At 35.2% G+C, this 26,954-nt stretch overlaps 2 protein-coding genes across 2 annotated transcripts; both read left to right on the top strand.

The window, feature by feature from the left end:
* Window positions 1–4,895: 4,895 nt before the first annotated feature.
* On the top strand, window positions 4,896–6,695 carry LOC111041789. Its single transcript, XM_022326202.1, has one exon. It carries the CDS (start codon window positions 4,896–4,898, stop codon window positions 6,693–6,695), a length of 1,800 nt encoding a protein of 599 aa, XP_022181894.1.
* A 3,460-nt stretch (window positions 6,696–10,155) lies between these two features.
* LOC111041793 (SCAN domain-containing protein 3-like) lies at window positions 10,156–10,894 on the top strand. Its single transcript, XM_022326205.1, has one exon. It carries the CDS (start codon window positions 10,362–10,364, stop codon window positions 10,701–10,703), a length of 342 nt encoding a protein of 113 aa, XP_022181897.1. The 5' UTR covers window positions 10,156–10,361; the 3' UTR covers window positions 10,704–10,894.
* Window positions 10,895–26,954: the final 16,060 nt, after the last annotated feature.

The following is a 26,954-nucleotide window of genomic DNA, read 5'->3' on the forward strand; positions in this document are numbered from 1 at the left end:
TTATTGTAGTAACAACATCTATAAACAACAAAATATGCTAATTACTATTATTACTAAAAACAGTTAGAACCACTTTTAAATAATTTTAATAACTACATTTTTTCAGAGTTTGTATAAATATGTGGTCAATAGTAGTATTTGAAAATGAAAATACTATCGAAGTCGATCCAGCACACTGGGTTAAAAATAATGTTTGTGCCTGGCCCAAAAAAGATGTCAAAAAAAATGTTGAACGTAGAGTATTAGCCAACAAATTTGATTTCAACTATTTTGCATCAAGAACTTTAAAGAAAAATATTGGTGAATTGGCTATTATTATTTTTTACTAAACCTATTATAATTTATGATTTTTCATACTTTGAAGTAAATTAGTTTAATAATTATTATTGCCATTATAATAAAAAAAGCAATTATTCTATATATATCTAATATCATAATTCCTAATTTTAATTATTATTTTTAGCTACTCTAACAGAAGCTAGAGCAAAACTGAAAAAGGCTGAGCATACCTCAGACTTATCCACTTGTGATGATGAGATTTCAAAATCTCGTACAAACAAATCAAAAATATTAGATCCTCCAATGTATTCCTATAACAAAAGTATGTTTAAACTTTAGTACTCATTTTATTTATTTAATTGGTTGATTGAAGTAACTACTTAACTACTGTAACTACAGTGTATTTAGGTTATGCTTTACAACAGAACATGTGAATATTGTGATAATAAAATCAATATATTCTTTTGTTACACTCAGAACTTAAAATAAAAATATGATTGTCTTGAAATATTTAATTTATTTACACAATTTGTGTACATTTCTTAATCATTTTACAGGTATTTCACCCAAATCTAATGCTACAATAAATGAAACTATACCAAAAAGTCACAGCTTAGGTCGTCCAAAAATTAAAGAAAAGAAAAACTCAAATAGTATTGATCGTTCATCTTTTAGTCAATTAGGTATATTGTAATTAAAAATTATAATATGTTAATGTGCATACACATTATTTATTATAAATGTTATAGATGTTGAATTTAAGCAAAGTCATAAAAATAAATATGAATCAAACAATCAAAATGCAAGTTACAGTTTACCTTTAAAAGCAAAAAGAAAGCTTTTTGATAGAAACTCATCCAGTCCTATTGCAGGTATTTTAGAAAATTCAAATATAACATTAATTTACTCGTACAAAGATATATTTTAGTTTTACTTTGTGAAACTATTTAATTTAATTGTATTTATCTTTACATTAATTATAGCATTACCTCGAGAGCATATTATTAATACATCAAATAGATATAATCACGAGTCTGATGTAAATAATTCACCCATGTCGGTTACTTCTATCAAAGGTATATAAGTATAAAATTATAGTTTATTTAGTTGATTTATTTCACTTCTATCAAATTAAAAAAAATTAATTTTTATTGATAATTGTTTGATTGTCAGGTTCTACAATAATTACGCCTAAAAAACATGATTTGTTTAACTTATCTCGGAGTGAATCTGAAACATCATCTAGTCCAAAAATTGGTAAATTGAAATAATTTTAAAAATAAAACTAAAATTTTAAATGTTATATTTATAGGTACACAAATTAATCTTATACTAATATATATATTATATTTATATAGTAGAGCCTAAAAGAGCCCTGTGTACCGGAATTATCCACACGTCGTCATCTCCTTTTAAAGTTTCCGAAGCTGTACAAGATATTACAAGTGATGATTACCCGAATTATGAATTATTGGACTTAGCTGGTAATAGAACTTAGTTTTTCATACAATATTATTTTTATTTATTAAAATATAATATTTACTTCTAATTTTGTGTTATTTAAAATGAAGTTGAAGTTGTTTAAATTTGTTTACAGATGTCAATTTACAGTCATCTTTTAAAAAGGTGTCTACTAATATACAGAACAAACTCAAATTACAAAATAACTGCTTAGCACAAACTTCTGAATCAAATGGTAATATCAATAATGGTCTATACTTCAAGTATTTTAACTTCTGTGTAATAAATCTTATATTTAAAGAGCATAATATATATTTTCATGTTTGTTTCAGATGTTATGAATAAAATTTTAAGAGTTGTATTGAAAATCAAATATGATGTAGAGACAATTGCCCAAAATCAACTTCAGATGGACAAAATTTTAACTGACACTGTGCTTCAAGCAAAGGATAATGAAAATAATTCTGGAGAATCATTTGAATATGATTCATTTCTACCGATAGAAAATGAAGATCAATTAGATGAATTTGAGACAAAGTTGCAAAACAAAAATTTTAGAAAGAACATTGTAAGTAATTTTGCAGAGTATATATTATTATATAAATAATATATTTTTATATAGTTATAAATTAATTTATGTATTTGATGTGACTAATATTTATTTTCTAAATTATGCATTATATGTCACATAGGTTAATGGTCTCAAACGTTTAGCGAAGAAGACATTAACAGGTACTATAAGGCAAATGTTAAGAAAAATTTTTGAGGATGATATTTTGCAAATGTACAGCTTTGTTGGACAGAAAAAGAAAAAGATTTTTTCTTCTTTAGGTTCATGCTCTATAATTATTGGTAAGAAATTGTGTAAATATTATTTGAAAATGTGTTCTAATTTACAAGTTCAGCTTGTTTATTAAATATATTTAGTACTTATAGGTTCACCAATTGTATAGTGATAAACTTATAATTATTAATGTAGTAATTATTAACACCTGGTTGGTGTTATTTTACTTTCTATAAAAATAGATTTCAAGAGTTTGAAACATATTTTAAGTAAAAATAACTTTAATAGTGAATTTAACTCCAACAATATATACTCAATAGTTTTTTTTCCCTTTTGTAATAAATGTTAAGATGTTAGTTAAATGATTTTCTAAATGAAGATATTTTTGAATAACTATTTAATTAAATAACTTAAATAAATAAATTGAATATGACGTAATTATATTTGGATAGTTTTTTCAAATTATTTTAAATAATATAAAATTTTTTATACGTTATACACATTAATTTTGTAAATATTATTATGTATTTGAAATATATTTAAAATTTTGAATTGATCTTGATAATCTACGTTATAATAAGTCAAAGGTGGGCACTAATAACTAGTTAGAAACTTAACTAGTTGAATTTAATGTGTAAAATAATCTAATCTAACTCGTTAAAAATAATAACTAGTTATTAAATAGAAATTAGAACAGGAGAATTAGAACAGGAAAATTACATTAAAAATAATAAGTATCTAACTAGTTATTTTTGTAGTTTATTTTTCATTTATTGAATGTTTCAATTTCTTATTTTGTTGTATTCTAATGACTGATATTCCAAGAAATTAAGGTTATTACCTATATATTTGATACATATTTGATCAAATCATCAGTTAACAGTTGTTCAATTTAATTTTTCATTCATCACCAATAATTTAATTTAGTTATCTACCTACTTACTTAATAAATTCATTAGTTTATAAGTATATGCGTGATAGGTATGGTTTTGATAAAAAAAAGTTAATTTCTAATAACTTTAAAAATAAAAAAGTTAGACCCACTCTTTAAAGTGTATTTATTCATTATTTTTGGTATACCTTTCATACGACGTCGACCGGTCAGTTCCCCCAAGGAACACATTGTATATACATTACACATTTGAAAAAATGGTTTTTTAAATTTATATTTTAAACTGAAAAAAAAACTAACTTCTAACTTTAACTCTAACTTAAGTTACTATTTTCACCAAACTAACTTCTATCCAACTAAGTTAGAAATTTGGTAAATTTCTGAAACTAACTTATTAGTTACTTTTTATATTAAAGTAACTTAACTTTAACTAGTTGAAAAAAGTGACTAACTTGCAGCCCAGCTTTCTTATAAGTTCTTAAAATATATTTCTTAATTTGAAAAATACAGTATTTTTGTATAAGTCATATTTTGCATAGCTACAACCATTAACTGTTGGTCAATAATCATTATGAATTATTACTATTTATTATTTTATTTATATAATAATATGATTATCTATTGTTTCCCATGTTAGAAGCTGTAAGAAAAATTAAAGCATTCGAAAGTGCAACAAACTCTGAAATTGAGGGACCAATGAAAATTTACTTAGCCGGTGCAGCATTTAGAAAGAAAAAAGTATTGTAGTGCGTTCACTTACAATATATTATTATGTACATTGAATTTTTAGTTGCTATAAATAATAAAGACAAGTATACATATTTCAAATAGTATTTTTTATTTTATTACCTACTTATTATTTATCCATCCATCTACTTATTATTTATCCATCCATCTACTTATTATTTTGTATTTTCCTATAGGTAACTGTTATTATTACTTTCTTAAATATTTTCATAGTTATAATATCAGAGAGTAAATTGTTTTTAAAGTTATAATGTAAACTATACATAGTATAACATCATCATTATGGCTTATAACAGCAATACCAATATAAGCACATTGTACTATAATATGTATATATAGTCTAAGAATATTATATTATATTAATTGAATATATTAATAAATAATAATATAATATTAATAAAAGTTCTTAATTTATTAAATTCCACGCTATAATAAATAGTTGCCCTACAACTAATTTGAAAATTGGAGAAGTAGTTACAAAACCATAATTTTAAACTCAGTTTTTTAGCTATAAAATAATGTATTAATAATATATGAATAATGTTTTTTAGCTGTTAAAAAAATATTATGTTTGTATTATTATAATATTATTATATATGAGATGTTATAATAATAATTAAACCCAGGCCAAAAAATAATACTAAAATATTATTAAAACAATATTTTAATGTAGATATACTTAAATTGTAATGATAAAAAAATATTAGTCATTACAAATGTAATTATATAATAATGTTATTATGTTATAATTTTGCTATCTGGGTAGTGCTGTCATGGTTGAGTAATCCGCATACAGCGTTCAAGACATTTGTGTCCAACCGGATATACCAGATTCAGTCAATCATTCCAAATTGTCAGTGGCTCCATGTTCGTTCGGAAAGTAATCCTGCTGATTGTGCGTCGAGGGGACTTTCGCCTTCAGATCTCAAAAACTTCGCTCTGTTTTGGGAGGGTCCAAAGTTTCTGTCATCGCCCGTTGAAGATTGGAAAGGCAAAATTCCCAGAGTAAACTTAGCTCACTTACCGGAAGTTCGGCCGGTATGTTTATTGGCGAAGGGTGATCCCCCAATAGAATGGTACGCTCGGTTCTCTTCCTTTGATAAATTGATTCGGGTAGTAGCTCAATTGCAGCGTTTCATTTTGTTGTGCCGCAAGAAGAATGTCGAGAAAGGGTTCTTGAGGCAGTCAGAATTAGATTGTGCCTTGATCAAGGTCGTGAGAAGTGCCCAGAACTATTTTATTTGCGATTTAATTTCGCATTTGGCCAAAGGAGATGATGCTCCTCACAAAGGGTTCGCTCGCCTCTCTCCGTTTGTTGATCCTGTCGGGGTAGTCCGTGTAGGGGGTCGTCTCCAAAACTCCAATTGGTCGGAGCGTCGGATGCACCCTATGTTGATACCAAAAGAGTCTCACTTGGCGGTACTCATAGTTCGTCACTGGCACCACTTTGCTTGCCATGCTAGCCCTCGGTTGCTCACCGCGCTAGTTCAGAGGAGGTTTTGGGTAGTGGGCATCAGACTTGTTGTTCACCGTGTGATCCGAAAGTGCACAGTTTGTGCTAGAGTTGCCGCTGTCAACCCGCAACCCATGATGGCTGATCTGCCAGGTTTTCGGGTTCAGGAAGCTCATCCGTTTGCCGTAGTCGGAATTGACTATGCCGGGCCATTACAGATGAAGGAGTTGAGTCTCCGTAAGGCTCGGATCTGTAAGGTGTATATTGCAGTATTTGTGTGTATGACCACAAAGGCGGTCCATTTAGAATCTGTCTCTGCTCTGTCGACAGAAGCTTTCTTGATGACGTTGGATAGGTTCGTTGCTCGTCGGGGAAAACCTTCGTCCATCTACTCCGATTGTGGTACCAACTTCGTCGGTGCTGCAAAACAATTGAGGCGGTTGATCAATCACTCAGATCAGAGAGAAAGGATCGCAGGCCATTTACCATGTGATTGGCATTTCAATCCCCCAGGTGCTCCCCATTTTGGTGGGATTTGGGAAGCGGCAGTTAAGTCGGCCAAGTCCTTACTTCTTCGTACCATGAACGCTCAGGTATGGACGTTAGAAGAGTTCACCACAGTCTTGTGTAGGGTGGAAGCTGCTCTGAACTCACGGCCGCTCGTACCCGTGTCTTCTGACCCGAATGACTTAGAATGTTTGACCCCCGGCCATTTCTTGATCGGCAGGCCGTTGCTCTCAATGCCAGATTCAGAACCGCCTGAGGCATCAAAATCGGTGCAGACTCGTTGGAAGCTCCTCCAGCAGTCGTTTCGCTTCTTTTGGCGACGGTGGTCTCAGGAATACTTAAACACTCTCCAAGCTCGTGGAAAGTGGACCAAGACAGAAAATAACATAGAGGTTGGTAATATGGTAATAGTTAAGACCAAAGATGCCCCCCCTCTCTCCTGGCCATTGGGTAGAGTTATAGAGGTGTACCCGGGCACCGACCAGATAGTGCGTGTAGCTAAGATAATCACGACCCAAGGAGTGTTCACTAGACCAGTAGTTAAGTTAGTACTATTACCTACAGATCCGTAGCCATTAGTCCTTTCCTAGATCCAGTTCTCGTGTACACTTAAGACTTGTATGTTATTGCTATGCTCATATTGTAACAAATTAATTATTTTGTACTCCACCTCGCCTGTTACCTCATGTTCCGTCGGCTGCTCAGCCTATTCATTAAGCTCATAATGAGTAACTATTAATTATGTTTAAAAAATTATATTTTGACTAAAGACTGATCATTACATTGTATGTGATATTGAAATCATGTTCCTTATTTTAACCTAAACACTTGCTCGTATAACGCTCGCTCGAATTTTATTTCTAATTGTTATTGTTTATATAAAAAAAAATATGTAACGAGTCTGGCCTTTAATTATATTTGTGATATTAACATTTGTTCCTTTGTTATTTTTGTTCTACATGTTTAAACGTTTTGACAAATTTATATTTTATATTTAATATGTACTGGTCAACGACCAATGTTGCCCCTTTGTAAAACCCGGTCATCGCTCAGGTCTGCTCCGCTCAACTGCTCCGTTCAAATGCTCATCTGCTCTGCTCAAATGCTCATCTGCTCTGCTCAACTGCTCCGTTCAAATGCTCATCTGCTCTGCTCAAATGCTCATCTGCTCTGCTCAACTGCTCTGCTCAACTGCTCCGTTCATCGCTCAGGTCTGCGCCGCCCAACTGATCGACTGCTCCGTCCAACTGATCGACTGCCACGTTCAAAGGCTCCGTTCCAGTGCTCAACCAGCCAGGTCAGCTCTCTATTGCAAGCCAAGCTGTGACTTCCAAGGGGGAGTATGTTCGACCTTTCTGTTGATAACAATATATGCCGCGTTACGAGTTCATCAGGCAGTGATGATCGCAACCGGTCATTCCCTAAGGTTGGTGACCCTGCCGTCGTAACTGTTACCCCGGTCGTGGTAATGACGCGGGAGATGCCGCCGTCGGCGTTGCTACGCGCCCCGGTGCTTGCGCGTACCGGCTCGGTTGCTGTGTTTTTGGTCGCTCGCTCGCAACTCCCCGTTGCTCCACGTGTTTTCGATCCGTCATAGCATAAATGCCGTTTTGACTGTTTTGTTCGCTCTCAACGTCCGTTGCTCCACACCGCAGCTCCGCACTGCAGCTCCGCCACCTCACACACACGTGTTCTTAAACACATTTTGGGACAAAGGTGATTTTGGTTGTGAATTGAGATTTTCATCATAGTCGGCGCAGCCCGCAGAATACAAAATCCCGTCATACGTCTCAACGTCGTCGTCATCAGCTGCTCCGCGCAAGACTTCCTCACCAGAGCGGTGATCCCCGCCCCTTACTGTCCCCCATTGTATCAAACCAATATATGTATATTTCTATTGTTAACCATCATAATATATGTATGTTTTTTATTGCTCAACATTGTCATAGTATTGTGCCCCCTCCCATAAGTCCTGAGAACTCAGCGTCCAGCGTACGCCCTAGGTAAGGCCCGTTGGCGCAACAGAGTTTGTTTCCCATATTCAAGTAGAAAATCTGTTGAAAGGACTCATGAAGCTTATTTATCCGGGTTGGATGAAGATTATCATATTTCTACTGAATCTAAATCAAATTTATTAGAACTGCCCAATTTTGACATAGTAAAATCATTTCCTTTGGATTACATGCACCTGGTTTGTCTTGGTGTTATGAAAAAATTACTTCTTCTGTGGCTAACTAAAGGTCCGCTAAGAGTTCGTGTTCGTGCTAAGAAAATGGAGGAATTATCAAATTTGCTTTTGTTTCTGAATACTTGTTTACCATCTGATTTTGCTCGAAAAATAAGGGGTGTACAGGATATCATGCGCTGGAAAGCTACAGAGTATCGGATGTTTCTGTTATATTTAGGACCAATAGTACTTAAAACAGTTCAAAATGAAGAATGTTACTCACATTTTATGGTATTAAATATCTCAATGATAATATTACTAAGTCCAGATTATAGATATTTGATTGGATATGCTCGGAAATTATTAGACTATTTTGTACAAAAATTTCAATTAATTTATGGAACTTGTTTTATATCACATAATGTCCATGGCCTCCTTCATTTATGTGATGATTATGATCAATTTGGCCCTCTAGATAATTGCAGTTGTTTTGTATTTGAAAATTATATGAAAGAATTAAAGTCATTGATTAGAAAGCATGAAATGCCTTTACAGCAAATTGTTAACCGATATTTTGAAAGGTATTCTAATACTAAAAATATTACTTTAAACAAACAAAAACATACCTTTGCCGAAAACCAAATCTTTAAAAAAAATCATACAAATGGTCCATTAATTGAAAATCTCACAGGACTTCAATATTATAACTTATCATTCCATAGTATAAAAATTCAAATTCAAAAAGAAAATGATAGTTATATTTTAACAAAAGACAAGCAAGTTGTTAAAAGCCTCAATATTGTAGACAATGACGGAGAAATAATAATTTTAGGAAAATATTTTAAAACAGTTTTGCCATTCTTCAGTGAACCAATTGATTCTTCTAAATTGGATATATTTTTAGTAGGAAATCTTTCAGAAAATATGAGAAGTTGGAAAATATCTGATATTATTAAAAAAGTTATGATTTTAAAAAATAAAAATCAATTAGTGGCTATGCCAATTTTACATTCTTCTATTTAATAGTTTTTATTTATATCAGTTACTATATATTATATTAATACTATTTGTACAATTATTATACTTATAAACTACTTATATTAAATTTCATGTATATTATATTTCCATATTATTTAATAACCTACTTAAAAAGTAAATGGATTAGGTCCGACATGCATATTGTTAAATTTAAAATAATAATTATTACCTAGTCAATTTATTTTTATTTTTTAGTAAATTAATATGCTAATTATTCTACATTGTTACAATAACTATTATAATATTTAAAACAAAATTATGAATATAATTTTTTTGGAATCTTATCAACTAAGCTGTTTTATACCTAAGTATTTATCTTATTATCATATACCAGGGGTGGCCAGCGAGAAGAGACTCGTGAGCCACCAAATATATTAATAAATATGAAAGAGCCAAAATGTAAAAAAAAAAGGACATATTACTATATAATTTATATATATATGTGATATTGTAAATAAAATAAGATAAGGTATCGTATTTAATAAAATGTGAAGAATACGATAACAATAATTGTACGATAATCTCAAATTAAATTTTATCTTCATAAATACCATAAATATAAAAATATCATACAGACATAGACACACATGGATAATGGATATTATGTCTTCATAGTGCTTTTTGACGTCGTGCGTGTAAGTGTAACAACACAACATTAATAAAATAATTATTATGTCTAAGAAACGCAAGTATGAAGAAGAACACAGAGAATTCAAATTACAATGGGAAGAAGAGTTCTTTTTCATAGAACGACATTTTTAGTTTCCAAAATAAGCTTAAACTTTTTCAAAGAGACTTAAGAATAAATAATTTAAACCATTTTCCGTACTTAAAAAAAATTGAGGATTATTTGGTTGGAATAGCAATAAAATTGAATTGTGAAGATTATGTACAAAAATTAGAGTGTTTATCAACTCACTTTGAAGATCGATTTAAAGACTTGAAATTACTTAAACCTTCGATTGCATTTTTAGAAAATCCCTTTGTCATTAATGTTATTGAAAATGGATGTCCAATATTAAAATCGATTTCAATGGATACGGCAGCTTTAGAAATTGAACTCTTAGAATTATTAGAAGATGAAGGACTGAAGCAGTTCAAATACAGTTGTCATTCTTTGTTGGAATTTTGGAAACATGTGCCTGTTATTAAATATCCAAAAATTACTCTTTGCGCTCAAAAGTTAATATCGATTTTTGGAACAACATATTCTTGTGAGTCTCTATACTCAACCATGAAAATGATTAAATCTAAACATCGATCAACATTAACGGATGATCATTTAACTGAATTGTTAAGGACTGCGTTAACAACATATAGTCCTGATTTTAAAAAGCTTACATGCAAAATAAACACACAACAAATAAGAAAATAGTCTATGAAGAAAAATTATATCAAGAACACTTTATTTTTACAAATTTTTTTCTATACACTGTAATTTAATAAAATATTATACTTTTTCAAATACATAAATTCATGTTTTCAAATTTTTTGTAAAAAGGTTACGATAAGATGCGAGCCGCAAAAGTCTATGACGCGAGCCGCATGCGGCTCGCGAGCCGCGGTTTGGCCACCCCTGTCATATACCAATATCCATCAGTAGTTTCACAATTTGACATTTGGTTCTTAGATGTCAAGGTGGATCATAATTAATTTTCTACAAGATAATAGCATTGAAGCTGTTCCCGACTCATGGGTTGTCAAAGGACGATGTGCTTGGCCCAAAAATTCCAAAATTGTGAAGCAACTGATTGAAAAACGAACCATACCAAATAAAAATGATTTTTACTTCTTGCCTGCTCGAAGACTCGGGAATCAATCATATGGTATGTATATGGATTTTAATTACTTAATATTTTAAAAATAACTGTAATGGTGACAAATATTCATCTATTAGGTTTATTATCTCAAGCAAGATCAAAACTTAAAAGAGCAACTCTAAAATCTGACTTGTCAAGTACAGAAGATGATGATTATTCAAATAAAAGATGTACTAAAATGTCTACTAATGCAAATTCAAATAGTTGTCCTCGTCTTAATGATTATATTTCTGGTATGCATTGTAAATTAATATATAAATATATATTTTTAAAAATTCTGTGTAATAAATTAATTTAAGTTAAGCAGGTACTTAATAATTTGTTTAATTTGTAGACCTTTCTGAATCAAACCAGTCAAGTATGAGTAATCCTGAGAAATCTGCTGAAGACAGTGAATTACAGTTATTGCTGGATTGTAATATTGATGGTTATGACTCTGATAAAGATCCTCTATGGACTATTAAATGTGGAAATGATGATTTATCACATCAAAGTAAAAAAACAATATGTTTATATAATATATATGTATATTTATACTATAAAATTGGGTAACTTTGGTATACAAATAATTTTATTCATTCAATTATCATAATTTTTTTCATCATAAAATGAGGTTATTTATTATTGTTACGTACCACATTAATAGGTATCAAACTTAACTTCACTGCTGTCTATATTTTTTTGTATTTAAAAAAGTTAATTACTCAGAAGATTATCATCAGCAATTTAAAAACTAAAATATGAGCATATTTGAGCATAATTTTTTCAAATTGAGATTTTAACATTGTTATTTTTATCGTTAATATTTCAAAAGTTATTCATAAAATAAAAAAGTAAAATTTTACTAAAATGGTTGGCAGTGATACACTAGCTTACGATATATTTATTAATATACATACTTTTTCTCAAAAACACTAACAATTAATGACTTCAACATAGAGCAAAATAGAATAGTTTAAATAAATGGAAAAAATTAGTGCATTTCCATATGGCAACATATTTTCATAAAACGATACTTTTGTATCTGTTATACATTGAATTTTTAGAAATTTGTGTAACTTTTATTGTAGATGAGCCCAACAAAGATGTTTTTTCAAGCCTTTATTCTTCTTTGAAACTAACACAATTTGAGACAGATGTTGACAAAAATATTGGTAAAGTAAAACATATTAATGATCAGACTGATCTACAACAGCTTAACTCACCCAGTGGAAAGTGGTCTGTAGAAAAAATTACTGTTGAAGATTCACCCAAGGTCAATGATGAGTTATCAAATGTTAAAAAATGTCTTTTTAAAGAAAAAACAATCGCTGAAGAAATACGAGGTAGCTAGTATACACTTTATAGTATTAATTGTATTTGTTTTCATTTTACAGATGATTTAGTTAGATAGATTTATTAAATTCTAATCATATATTAAAGTGTTAACAATTGTATTATATCTCATAATCTATCTAAATAAATTATTTGTATAATGATTATAGAACATAGAAAATACGACAGTCTATAATTGTTGGGTGTTAGGTGAAATCAAACTTGAATGCAAGACTAAACCAGTACCATTATTAATTCATAGCTAATACTATACTAATATATAATTATTAGTTACATATAATTTATTTTATTTTGTTATAGATTTAAAGAGTTACTTAATAAAAACACTCACACAAATGAGGTATCGCATTGATGGCATTGAAACTATTGTTCAAACTAATAATTTAAGTATCGAAAAGCTCATAGAATTGAGAAATAACATTGACCCTTCTTTATCAGCCGAACTGTCAGATACTTTTGATATGGATAAGATTTTTCCGATTAAAAATGATGAAGAGTTGATACAATTTGAGTCTTTGATTCAGAATAAGGAATATCGAATTTTATTGGTAAAATTAATATTATGTTTTTAAATTAAATTAACTATATAATACATTTTATTTATAAATATAGGTGAGTAAGTTATCTTTATAAATCACTGCAAACAATATTGGGAATAGTATACGTCGAATTTGTTCACGCATATTTCATGATGAAGTCTTACTAAACTATTCGTTACTTGGATTTAAGCAAAAGAAGCCATTTTCTAAACTACTTAGCTATCGACTTTTGATTGGTAATTAATAATAAATTATGTGTGTAAAGAAAAAAAGTATTAAACAGTATTTATTTCAGATACTGTAAGATCAAATTCCAAATTTAAACTTATACCAGAAAAAGAAATTGATGTACCCATTTCAGTCTGGCTATCTCATGCTCGTTTTCGATTGAAAAAGACAACTAAATAAAAAAAAACAACTTTTAACTGTATTACTCAACAAGAGTTGATGTTAATCTGTAATGTTATGTTGATATAAATATAGTTTTTTTTACATTTCTTATACTTTTGTTTTGGTGCAGAAAAACCTTACAATAGTATAAAAAAAAAGTTATTGTTTTATGTAGAACATTTTTTTTTTATTATTATTATATTATAATGTATAAGGTTTTAATTCTTATTTGATTTTATATAACAGTTTTTCTATCATTCCCATTAGGTATGTTATTTTATTTGTCAAATAAATCTGATCAATTTATTATATAACTATTTATAAATAATATTATTTATTTTAGTATTATTATTTATCCAATACCCTCGGTGACATGAGCCTTTGGTCTTACAAATAATTTAATCGATTACATTTTAAAGGGTGTACTTATTCTAAATATTAGTTAAAAATTTTGGTTTGAAGATGGACAACAGCAGTGATGGATAGGATGATGTTGGTCATGTTAAGTGTAATTGTGGAATAGGTATATTTTGGCTAGTGGTTCAAGCAGATTGTGACTTGTTCTGATGTGGTATATTCACCACTATTTAATATTACTACTACTCTATAATTATTTGATTCATTTCTAAATCCCACAGAATGTATGTGTGCAATCCATAGTAACAGAAAATGATTTATCATCGTAGACAATAAAAAATAATCATGTTTTGATGAAGAATATTTTTTAAAAAAATTTTATATTGAATAAATATATGAAATTTTTTAATACAAATTAAATATAAGGTATAGCTGTACATAATGTATAATAAGACTTCGTGTTGAAATAGTTTTATAAAAATATGAAAAAAATATTTTTGTATAACCTATAAACTCATAGTTTTCAAATGTTATAGAATTATTATTATAATATTTGTGTATAGTTACTATAATATTTTAATAACTTTAAAAAAATAACATTTTATTAACAATAACATAAAAATATTCTTGGAATGTTACTTTTAATATTACTGTAATGTTAACATGCAATGTTAATATAACCTAAAAAATGTGGCCAAAAAATTTGCTAATAATGTTATGACAATGTTAAATAATTTTTTATTAATCTGTAAATAAGATTATAATAACTTGAAAGTTAATTTTATAATATTAAAATCATGTTACATTAATATGATATTGTTGTCTGGGTATATGCTTGTATAGTAACATTTATTATTAATGTCATTGACCTATAGATAAAATATGTTTCGACCATGGGAAATGTGCTTGACAGCTGCAGCTGAGGCTGATGAACCCAAACAACTTAAAAACACTCATGTAAATTTAAAATGGGTCATGGCTTACTTGGAATATGGTGTTTATCCAACTAGTATTCCTGATAAAGGTAGCCGAGCAAACTTCAGGAGATGTTGTCGACCATTTATAGTAAAAGAAGGAGTTTTTATTACAAAGAGACGATGGCCAAAGTAATAATTACTCCAGAAGAACGAACACAAATCATTAAACTGGTTCATGACGGTGCTGATAGTTCTTTGGAAGCATCGGCTTTGTCTTCACATCATGGTCGTGACGCTACACAAAAGCTTTTGAGAAAGCTATACTTTTGGCTGTCAATGTTGAATGATGTGAGAGAATACATCAAGCAGTGTGATGCCTGCCAAAAAGCAAACCCTGCAACATTAAAAGTTATTCCTGATTTACAATCGGTTTCAGTACCTAAGCAAGTGTTCAAACAAATCGGTGTTGATATTATGACACTTCCAGTAGTCGATAACATGAAATACGTTGTAGTAGCAATCGATTATTTTTCAAAGTGGTCTGAAGCAAGAGCACTTCCCGATGAAAGTGCAGAATCAGTCGCTCGCTTCCTGTACGATGATATAATCTGTAGACATGGCTGTCCTTTAATTCATATTACCGATCAAGGAAGAGAATTTCTGAACAAACTTATATCAGAATTATTTCGCTTAACTGGTACCAAGTAAAGAGTGACATCAGCGTATCATCCTCAAGCGAATGGTTTAGTTGAACGCCAGAACAGAACTATAAAAAATTGCTTCCTCAAAGTTCTGCAAGATAATAGTAATAAGTGGTCTTATATTTTGCAAGGTGTACTGTTTGCACATCGTACGACTCAACATACTTCGACAAATTTTTCTCCTTTCCAAGTCTTATATCAAAGAGACCCCTTACTGCCTGTTGATATTTGTAATTTAAAATCAACCGAAGAAGGCACGATAATATCTGATGATCTTAGTATCATATCCGATGATGACGTATTTGATAAAGTTGCTTTTAATAAAACATTCGAAAAAATGTTAAATATGAGGAGTATAATGGAAGATGAAGTCCACACAAACATCAAAAATGCTCAAGTACGGCAACGAGTTTCATACAACAAACGTCATAAAACTGATAGTGTGCTTAATGTAAATGACAAAGTTTTATTTAGAAACCTCAAGAGAGATGACCGTAAAGGAGGTTGGAGTTCACTTCCCCGGAAACCAAAAATTGGTTATTATATTATTGATTCTGTAAATTCAAAAAAAACCAGTGTTCTGACGTATAAAGGCAAAGTTATGAAAACAAGGCAAAACTTGTCAAATTTAAAACATTATTTTGATAAAGATATAGATATACAAGTTGACGATGATATTGTAGAAATTCCAGGAAATGTACATCAAAATATTGTTTCAAGATATTATAATCCAGTTTCGTACGTGTGGCAAAAGATGCAATGTAGATACTTCAATTTGACGATTAAGCATTTCCGTAGACTATCTTCAGTGCCTAAAGTCTTGAATAAGCCGTCAACGACAATAGCTATAATTGGTGACGGTAATTGCTTTTATAGAGCCTTATCCAGGTGGATTACAGGTGATGAAGATTCTCATACAATAATTAGGAAAGAGCTGAAAAGGGTATTTATAATCAATAATTATTATACAATTTCATTGGTGGCATAATTTATATTTTCATTTGTAAAACTTTGTAATACTTATAAAATATTAGACATACATTTTTTGCGTACTGAATACTTGCAGTTTACTTCACGTTTTCTAGAGATAAAAAAAACATCAATTCTGCCAAGAAAATTACATACAGAAACAGAATTAAATAAATCAGAAGAATTTTTGTTCAGTGATGCATCTTCAGGTATGGACGATAATGACAACAAAACTTTAAAAGAAAAATTCAAAAAGTTTGATTTATATATTTAATTTATTACATTCTTCATTCAGATTTTAACTTGTAATTAAATAAAAGCTTGATTATCTATGTAGTATTTTGGTAATTATTATGTTATGCTATTTTGTATTATGAATATTTAATTGATAATAATAACTAATTAGCAGTGGCGAAGCGTCATAGGAGACAAAGAGACAGACCCCCACTTAGAAATTAGAACACAGCACGGGACAAACAAATAAATATTTTATTTTATTTAATATTAGAAAATGTGAATTTTATTTTATATTATAAAATATATGATGTATATGTTTTACTATTTGTTAAAATAAGTTTTTCGTTGTAGTGTTGACGTGTTGTACAGTTATGGATTTCTTAAAATAGATTAGAAGCGCGCGATACGGCCGTGCGTGCGAGCTGGCGATACGGGTCATTCCAAATATCGTATTATATTATCTAATAGACGTTGCGACGCAACGGGGTATTACCTAATATTACCTAATGAATATATTAATTTTCGGATAAACTATATTTATAACATTTTATTATTAAAGTGTTATTCATTGTGAGGTACATACTTAATAATTAACAGTTTAGGTTATTGTATAAATAAAAAATGCTTGTTTATTAACTGAAATAGGTACTTCATTATTCAAAATGACCAACGGTCTAACTGTAGATTTATTCAAAATAATAGATGACTAAGAACAATGTCATCTATAATAAGAGTAGTAACAATATATTTTATGTTTTTTTAACAATTTTGTTAACATAACTAATAACATATTATTGTATACAAAAGAAAACTTATAAACTTTTTTCAAAATAAAAAACGGTCAGACTTCTAATAAAATTATAGGAAATTACTTAAACATTGTTCATAAATATACATAATGTTGCATTTGAACACAAAATAAAACAACTGTCTTAAATTTACGGGGTCGACGAAAGCCCACCTTGTCGTGGTGACCCGCCCGGCCGGACCTCTGTCCGGTCGCTAAGATGCTTTCACACTAACCCTCGTCTGGGGGGAATGGTAAACTCCTACAAATGTAGTGTAATCTCCTACAAAAGATAGTGTTAACTCCTACAAAAAATTAATACCGCTCGTATTGCTGTAAAAAATATCAGTCTTGCAATATATTAACACATAATATAAAAATGGTTTGAAAAATATAGTTATAATAATATAATAAATTATAATAATAGTATAATACATTTTTAAAATATAATACTATTAATTAATATAATTATTTTGAAAAATATAATAAAAATTTTAATAATACAATATTCATAATTATTTAATCCTACAACAAAAATTGTTTGAAAAATATAATAAGACAATAGTTAAAATCACATACGTTTAAAATAATAATTTTTGAAAAAAAATGATAAAAAATTCAATGAAACAATACTATTAGTTATTATAATTTTTTTTGAAAAATATAATAAAAATGTTAATAAAACAATAGTCAAAATCATATAATTTAAAATTAAAATTTTTTGAAAAAAATAATAAAAAATTCAATAAAACAATACTAAGTCATAATCATTTACGTATATTTTTATGGCATACTTTAGAGATAAACTCTAAACGTGAAATTTCTCCTCGTATATATTTATTTTTTTGATTAAGTATAAATTGATATTTAGAAATAGTTTTTGTCTGTCTGCGTTGTGTTGTATGACTGCTTCTAATTTTAATGTATGTTTCGGTCTAAATATCTTTCAAAACTTTCACGAATAAATGGAGATTTGGATGATGATGATAAAAACTACTATTAAATCTTGAATGAAATGATTCACATGCATTTGTAGTACCATTCGAAGACCACAATTTTGGAGGAAATAATGAAAACGAAAAAATATAATTTTCAGATAAATAGTCGCAATATTGTTGGACTTTATCGTCAGATGGCATATTTTCTAACTAATCAAATACAAAGCAATCTTCAATATCCTTAGCGTCTTGCAATAATGGTAAACCGAATGTGAGAACTAAAAATTTTCCAATTTCAGATTCACCATTATTGTAATCATTCGTTAGGCCTAATTGCTGTATTTTTGTGTACCAATTTTGGCACAAATGAAAATTACAACCATGAATTTTCACTGTTGGCCAAATATTTTTAATTGCATTATGAATAGCAATTTCAAAGTCCACCACAACTGTAACTGGTTGAAACCGTAAATTATTTTGCAAGCAAATTTCGATAGTTTTTAAAAATAATGTACTGTATGTATGGCTATTTTTGTCAGGAAGCAAAGCAAAGACTAATGGTACATCATTTTGATTCTTAAAACCATGAATAGTGAATAACTGCAAAAAATATTTTGTACAATACCTAATTGAAAGTACCGTCTAAAAAAAATTTTTCGTTAGAACAAAGAAATTTTAAATTTTCTATACAAGAAAATATAATAATATGGCTATCTTGATCATTTAATAAAACAAATTGTTCAAAACAGTTTGTTTGTATATCCATTACATTTAAAGTATCGTGAACTTCTTCAATACTTTTAGGCAAAGGTGGCAAAATAGATTTACGTGCATTATATACATTTCGTCATATATAATTGAGATCAGTTGTATTTAAATTATTTTCGTTATTAAAATTTTTGATTTCAGTTAAAATAAACTTGGAAGGTTTTTCTACAATATTGTCTTCACTTACTTTCCTTTTCAGTGAATTATTGACTTCTTGGCGATTTAATGTAGTATCATCATCATGATTGTGAATTAGAACTACATGTTTTTCAATAATTTCATCCTCTGCATTATTTGTGTAAATTTTACTTTGACACTTATTAACTTATTAATACAACGCCAAGTTTTTTAGCCACTTTTTGCAGTATAATGTAAAAAAAAATTATATTTATCAACTATTAATAACTTTTTACCATTCTGACTATACATGAATTCCATTGCAATTTGTAATAATGTACGACTATAAGAGTGACTAACAAAACGGTGAAAGACGCAAAAGATTCACTAGACTAAACTCAAACAATACACAGTTGACAGTTATATAGTTACGAGCGGACTACGATATCGGCAATAAACGCAATAATTTGTTCGGAAATATCCGATACGGACGAGATTATCATGTTTTATCGTTATTCGACAATATTCAATACCATATCGCTGCTCTATTTATAACATTTTTTACTGCAAGTGTTGATATGAACGTATAGTATAGTATATAATATGGATATAATCTAACCTTCGAGAAACATCATACAGCGTATAAACAAGCTCTATTCAAGCGTTTGTTGTTTATTAAATAATATAATATATTTATTATTTTCAAGTTATGATAATTTTGTGCTTTTCAACTTCAAAATTGTGAATTTAAATAATATTACCCTATTATTTAAAAGGAAAAATTTCTATGTAGGAGATTACAATATCTTTGATTTTCAGGTAAAAATTTTAAAAGGTTATTAGTGTAGGAGTTTACATTTAATGATGATTCAGGTAAAAAGGTTATTCTTGTAGGAGTTTACATTTGGCCTCGTCTGGGACGGCCAGAAGGTGTAGGGCTACTAGGGGCAACCCCCCTATAACCAAAATTAAACATAAATATACCAGAAAACAGAAAAAATGTTCTAAGGCCCTCCTACTGGGAGGGGTCGGACCTTAGAAAAACAGACCCGGCAGACGGTGGCGAGCAAGCAGGCTACCGTAGGTCGTTATCGAATAACTGCGCTAAAGATGTGTCCAGCCAGGCATCTAAACACACTACTGCTGAGACAGACGTATTAATACGCAATAAAAAGCACGATAAAGTACCCACCAACAAAGTACTAAGGTTAAGAGGTGGTGCCCCCACGGAGGATGACAATTCGTCAGATATGGACTTGGATCTTAATGTCCCGAAAAAGCGGCCCGGGGCAGAGTCCCCGGAGACGTCAACAGGGAACAAAAAGGCAAAAGCGGTTAGTAACCACAGAGAGTCTATGGGTAGCTTTAACAATCTACTAGGGTGGTGTGAGACCACGGTAACATCAGAGGTGGAAATGAAAAAAACTGTCTAAAACTACGGCAGAAGGTCTAATGGATAAACTAAAGACGATCAGAGGGCTCTTCACGGAGGTATGCTTGGAAAACTCCAGGCTGACGGGGGCACTCCATACTAGTGAGGAAGTCAGAACAAAGGACATCATGAGTATCTTTGTAACGGCCACAGAGAGGATTACGGCAAGGCTCTCTGAAAACAAGGAACTCATGTTAAGAAATAAAGAACTCGAAAGACAGATACAAAACCAGAAAGGTGAACCGAGTACAAGTACGAAACTGGCTACAAAGCCACAAACAGATGAAGCGAGTAAGTCGTATGCGGCGGTAACTAGTACGGCTAAGAAGCCGATAAGTAACAAGGTCAAGAAGGCAGCCTCGGAAAAATGCAGAAAAACGAAAACCACATCACGGTTTGTGATCGAGGTCCCAGTCGAAAAGACAATCGCGGAGGCTAAGACTGAGATATGGAAAATGGTCTCAGCAAAAAATAAAAATCCCAGGGCCAGGACAATAGTAAAGGGTAATACCCTCATTACCCATATTACCTGACGACAACAAAACGTTCGAGGTGTTAAATCAAGTACCACACATAAAAGTAGTTGAGCCTTGGCAACCCAGGATAATAATATATGACGTGGATAACGAAATAACAGGAGGACCTCGCAGAAGGTCTACAATCATAAAACCCGGAACTAGGCCTAAACCAGGAAGACATAGGCAGAATGAACGTGAGGCACAAACTTGGACCCAGAAACGGGACTACGACGCATTGGATCCTATAGATCCCACCGTACGTACTGGCCAAACTGGAGAATAAGTCAGTTTTCCTGGGCATGACAAGGTGCAGGGTCAGAGTGTACCAAAATGTGCCTCGGTGCTTCAGGTGTTAGAAATATGGGCACACGGCGCTAAAGTGCAACCAAGAGGTACCAACGTGTAAGCATTGTGTTAGGGGCCCCGATAGTAGGGAATGCCCTGACAAATCAAAAAACAAATGCAGCAATTGCAAAAAAGATCACAAGGCGTCCAGTGCGACCTGCAAGTCGAGAGACCAGGCGATCAAAGGATTGCTCAGGCGCACTGACTTTGGGCCGAAATGAAAGATTACGTTAAAATAGTCCAGCACAATGTCAATAGACAAAAGATAGCTAGTCAACAACTCAGAGACTACAGCGTTGATATCAGAATGGACATTATTCTTATACAGGAGCCAGTGGTATCTGAGGGCATAGTGTACGGCTTTGAAGACCATACATGCGTACTGAAGGGAAGCAAGGCAGGCTCAGCCGTAATAATTTTAAATAAAGAAATACAGGCATTAGAGCTCTCCCAGTACAACGACGAATACATAGTAGCGGTCAAAATCGGAAGTTGGGATGTAACAAACATCATTACACTGGTGTCGGCATACTTTAAGTACTGCATGCCAACACTGGACTTTATTGAAAAGTTAAGGCCCATACTAGACAAAGAAAAATATTCCATAATCGGAGCAGATATAAATGGCCACTCGCCGCTCTGGCACTGCAACAACACGAACAACCGCGGAAGTCTAACGGTTGAACTAATCGAAGACTTTGACCTTACAGTAGTCAATCAGGAATGTAACCTAAAAACTTATGATCGTGAAGGCATGGGTTCATCAAACATTGATGTAACCCTCGCGACACCACGACTGCGAACCTGGTGCGAGACTGGTCGGTTAAGGATGTAACCGACAGCGACTATAACGTGTTACTATATAACGTTGACCTCAAGACCGATAGAGTGCCGAAGGAGGTATCGCACAGATACAACACCAAACGGGCAGATTGGGCCAAGTTCACCTCACGCCTGTGCGACCGAAGTGCCCAAATTGACAGGTCCACTATAGATACGCACGCTCGGACACTAGTCAGCATAATACAGAGTGCAGCCACGGACTCCATGCCGAAAATTAGCACAGCAGGCCAAAGAGCAGGCAAACAGCCCTGGTGGACCAACAGACCGGCCTATAGCCAGGCACGAAACACATACGCCGCCCAAATTAGAACTGCTAAGCTTGAAGCGTGGCGTTGCTTTGCTGGCGACATCAACGCTAACACATGGGGAAAAGCGTTCAGCTGGGCAAAGAACGGCTCTTTGTCTTAGAAGGTCCCCTCCACCTTGGTTCGCCCAGATGGAGTGATGACCGAAACAATTGATGAGACAGCAGAAGTACTCTTAGGGTCTTTTTTCCCAAGAAAGGAGCAAGAAAGAGATTTCACGAAGAGTGGGCCTTTAGAATATTATGATTGCACGATCAACGCCAAGAGAGTCAAAGCGGCGATCTGGAAAATGCGCCCTGGAAAAGACCCGGAGCCGATGGCATAACGGCCGGGTTGTTAAGAAAAGCATGGCCGATCTTGGGTGTAGAGATAGTACGCCTCTTCAGGACGTGTATCACTGAGGCCACCTTCCCGCAGTCTTGGAAGTGTGCCAAACTAGTCGTGCTCCTAAAACAGGGTAAAAAGAACACCACGAGCCCTAAGTCGTATAGGCCCATCAGCCTGCTGCCTACAATGGCGAAAGCGCTTGAAACATTGATCATTCAGGACCTAGAAGCTGAAACTGAATTAAACAGCTACAACCAGCAACATGGCTTCGTGCCTGGCAGGTCAACCATCACGGCCATGAAGTCCTTATTCGATTGGGTAAAAGGCAGCAATGGCAGGCACGCATTCGGGGTGTTTCTGGACATCACCGGGGCCTTCGACAACGTCGGCTGGTACCCGCTACTGTCCAGACACGAAGCACTTGGCGCATCGATCAGAAAATCAGATTGATCCAGAACTACCTAGGAAACAGGTCGGCAAGCCTCGTGATCGAGGGCAAACGATACACAAGGACTATTGAGCGCGGCTGCCCACAGGGGTCCCAGCTAGGCCCCACACTGTGGAAAGTCGCCATGACAGATATAAGCAACATACAACTGGGCAACACGGCCAATATAGTGCTGTACGCGGACGATATTGCCCTCACGGTTGCAGCGGCGAGGTCCCACAACGCACATAGTAGAATCGAGAGGTACCTTAACAGCTAAGAGATATGAGTTGGAGTTCTCACCGACCAAGAGTCAGATACTCAGCCTAAAAGGAGGACTGAAGCCCGGTTACTTGGTCAGCTTTGGCTCTGGTGAAAACGACGCAAGGATCGTGGCTGAAGCGACAGCAAAGTACCTGGGCGTTATTCTGGATCCCAGAGAGAGCTTCTGGGACCACGTGTCATCCCTCAAAACAAAATCAGAGGGCATGTATCGCAGACCCCGACAAACGACGTCGGCAAATTGGGGCATGGGCCGAGCGGCAGCCAAAGTAATGTACGAAGCGGTCTTTCTCCCACGTATCACATACGCGGCCGAAATCTGGGACAAAGGAAGATACACCCTAAAGAAGGGAATCGCAGCCCTTGGAAATATACAAAGCCAACCGCTCAGGGGCAATTACGAGCAGGAGTCTCCGGGTTTTTTGGCTCTCGCCTACCGCCACTCGTCCGTGCCTTAGCGCTAAGCGCTACTTACGGGCGAGGGTGGAGCTAGTGCGGCGACGCAATCGCCGCCGGGCTAGGGTATTCTGTGGAACACCGGCACTGGGCCCGAGGGCCCGTACCTTTCTTGGGTCCGGGATGACTCAATTAAGTGCCACCTGGGTACCAGACCTCCCACTAGGTACAGTGGTTTGCTGTTCTACTATCGAGCGCTGGTCCCACAGCCACCACGTTTCAGCCGAGTTAGGCTCCTCAACCTTGAGGGGCATCGCTTCTGACGGCGGACCGTGCAGCGTGCGATGGGGCTCCCCTCTCCCGTGGCACCGACTAGGTTTTAAGTTGACGTCGGTAGGTCAACCCGGTCACCGGAGTGACCTCCCACTATTCTGGCTCCCCAGCCGGCTAGTGGTGGGCCCGTCAGTGGAGATTCGGGCCAGCGCCGGGGCGCTAACCCAGGGTCCCCACCAACCCTGCCGTCGCCTATGACGGTCCTACCTAACCTTTAATCAGCCTAACCTGTCAGAAATCCTCTTGGCCTCGATGGCCTCCCTAGCAAAGCGACGCAGAGCGCAGTAGTTCGACCTCGTGTCCAGAAACACCTTGGTCGGACACGGCCATACGTCCTCGCCTATGAGCCTGATGACCCGACCCCTCTGAACAGAGAGAGCCGGGCACCTGTAGAGCACGTGGTCTACCGTCTCGTCCTCGGTCTCGCACCTACACAGACCCGCTCCCCGCAGAGCAAAGGACTCCAACTTGGCGTTGAAATCACCGTGCCCGGTTAGGAACTGGCTTACGTAGTGGTCGACCTCGAGAGGCAGTTCCAGCCTCCTCCTGATGTCGGGAATCATCGAGTGGGTCCACCGACCCTTCTCGCTGACGTCCCACCTATGCTGCCAGACGTCCAAGATCCTATCCCGCTGGTCCGTCATCTCCTCCTCCGAGATTTGACCAGCTTTCCTCTTAATCCTAACCACATGCCAACGAATTTCCAAATCAAGAGGCAGCTGCCCAGCGACGACCTGCAACGCATCCGTCGAGGTCGTCCTGTATGCCCCTGTTAGAGAGAGGAGGGCCCTCCTCTGCTTGCTGCCTAGGAGTTTTATCGCCTTCGACGTGAGCACCCCTTTCGCCCAGATCTCCGCGGCGTAAGTGATACGGGGCAGGAAGACTGCCCTGTATATTACGGCGGAGGTGGACTGTTGGAGGCCCCAGTCCGCAGACGAGGCCGCTCTGAGCCTACTGTAGAGACTGTCGGACTTTCCTGCCACGTTGCTCACGTGCGCCCAGAAATTTCTCCTACTGTCCAGTTCAACACCCAGATACCTAACTGAACTCACAGCCACGATGTCCTCCGTTCCGAAAGGAATGGTGAACCCTGGCTGTAGTCCTCCTTTGAGCGGGAGCGCTTGAGACTTACTCGCCGAGAAGGTAAGACCTCTCAGCCTCGCCCAGTCGCCCAAGGCGCCGAGCGTTGCTCTCGCTTTCTCCCTGATCTCGACAAGATCGACAAGATCGACAAGATCCATCGCTTGCCCGAGGGCGCGCGACAGAGACTCCGCTACCTGTCCGCAGCCGCCCACCATGGTCTCAGGGTCACCGTTGACTTTCTGGACCAGAACCCACCTAAACCTATCCCAGTCGGCTTTCCTAACGTTAAAACGACTTTTCCCTACCACGGGTCCGTCCGACCCTGATCCGACGCGGATCTTGAATCTGATGGTCCTGTGGTCGCTGTCGGTGACATCGAGCACTTCCCACTCAGAAACGGAGTTCAACAAGGAACCCCCTCTCGTCAGAGTCACGTCTATGTTCGATGCACCCATACCCGGCCTCTCGTACGTGTCGAGGTGGCCCGGCTGGTTGTGCACCGTCAAGTGATTCTCCGCGATGAGGGATTCGACGTGGGTCCCCCGGGCTGAACCCGAGTTGTTGCCAAGCCGACTGAACCACTGCGGCGAATGCGCGTTCACGTCGGCGCCTATCACGACGTCTTGTTCAACCCTATCCAGCAGAACGCCTAACCTATCCGTAAGGACATGGATGTAAAGTCGGAATGCTGTACTTGAAGTACGCTGACACGAAAACGACCGCCCGGCCACGTCTCTTCCTGAGACTGGCCACGGCGCAGTACCTATCGCTGAGCCACTGCAGGGCGACCACCTCGATGTCCTGATTTAGAACAACTATGGCCGCCCCTGCACTACCATCCCTACAGCTGAGAACCACTTTCGCAGCGCCGTAGTCAAAACCTAGCAATCTGTCGCCCGAGGTCAGCACTTCCTGAAGCAGAAGCACCTCAACCCCGTTAGCCCTGCTATAGTCCAGTATCTGATCAGAGACGAGATGATTCCCGTTCATGTTCAGTTGGACTACACAGTAAGACGACGAGATCATTTCGAGCCGAAATCTGTCCTACGGGCAACCGTGATGGTTGCCTTGTGTTCCGCCGAGCATCCTTTGTGGCCTGACTGAGCCGGAGCTCTCGCCTTCTCCCTCTCAACGGCCTTGGCGGCCGGGGTCTTGGTACCCGTGGCCTTCGCACCCTTGTCCTTGGTGCCCTTGGCCTTGTCGGCCGCGACCACCCTCGGGGCCTCCTGGACCGCCTTCTTCTTCTTCTTCCTCCTCTTCTTCTTCGAGACCACCTCGACGAATGCGCCCCCTTTGGGCGCCTTCGCCTTCGATGGCCCGGCCTCTCTCACTACCTTCCCCTCGCCCTTCTTCACCTTATTCACAACCTTCCTTTCGCTCGCGGCAAGTGGCCCTGCCCCCCTCGACTCACTCACAACCACTTCCTTCGGTACCCGCCTCGCCTCCTCGACCCTCCCCTG

This window comes from Myzus persicae, unplaced genomic scaffold (assembly GCF_001856785.1).
Source record: "Myzus persicae strain clone G006 unplaced genomic scaffold, MPER_G0061.0, whole genome shotgun sequence".
In the NCBI taxonomy this organism is placed as follows: domain Eukaryota; kingdom Metazoa; phylum Arthropoda; class Insecta; order Hemiptera; family Aphididae; genus Myzus; species Myzus persicae.

Excerpts from the sequence above, each read along its gene's own strand:
- LOC111041789 (XM_022326202.1), top strand. The coding sequence starts at position 4,896 with ATGTTATTATGTTATAATTTTGCTATCTGGGTAGTGCTGTCATGGTTG.
- LOC111041793 (XM_022326205.1), top strand. The coding sequence starts at position 10,362 with ATGGATACGGCAGCTTTAGAAATTGAACTCTTAGAATTATTAGAAGAT.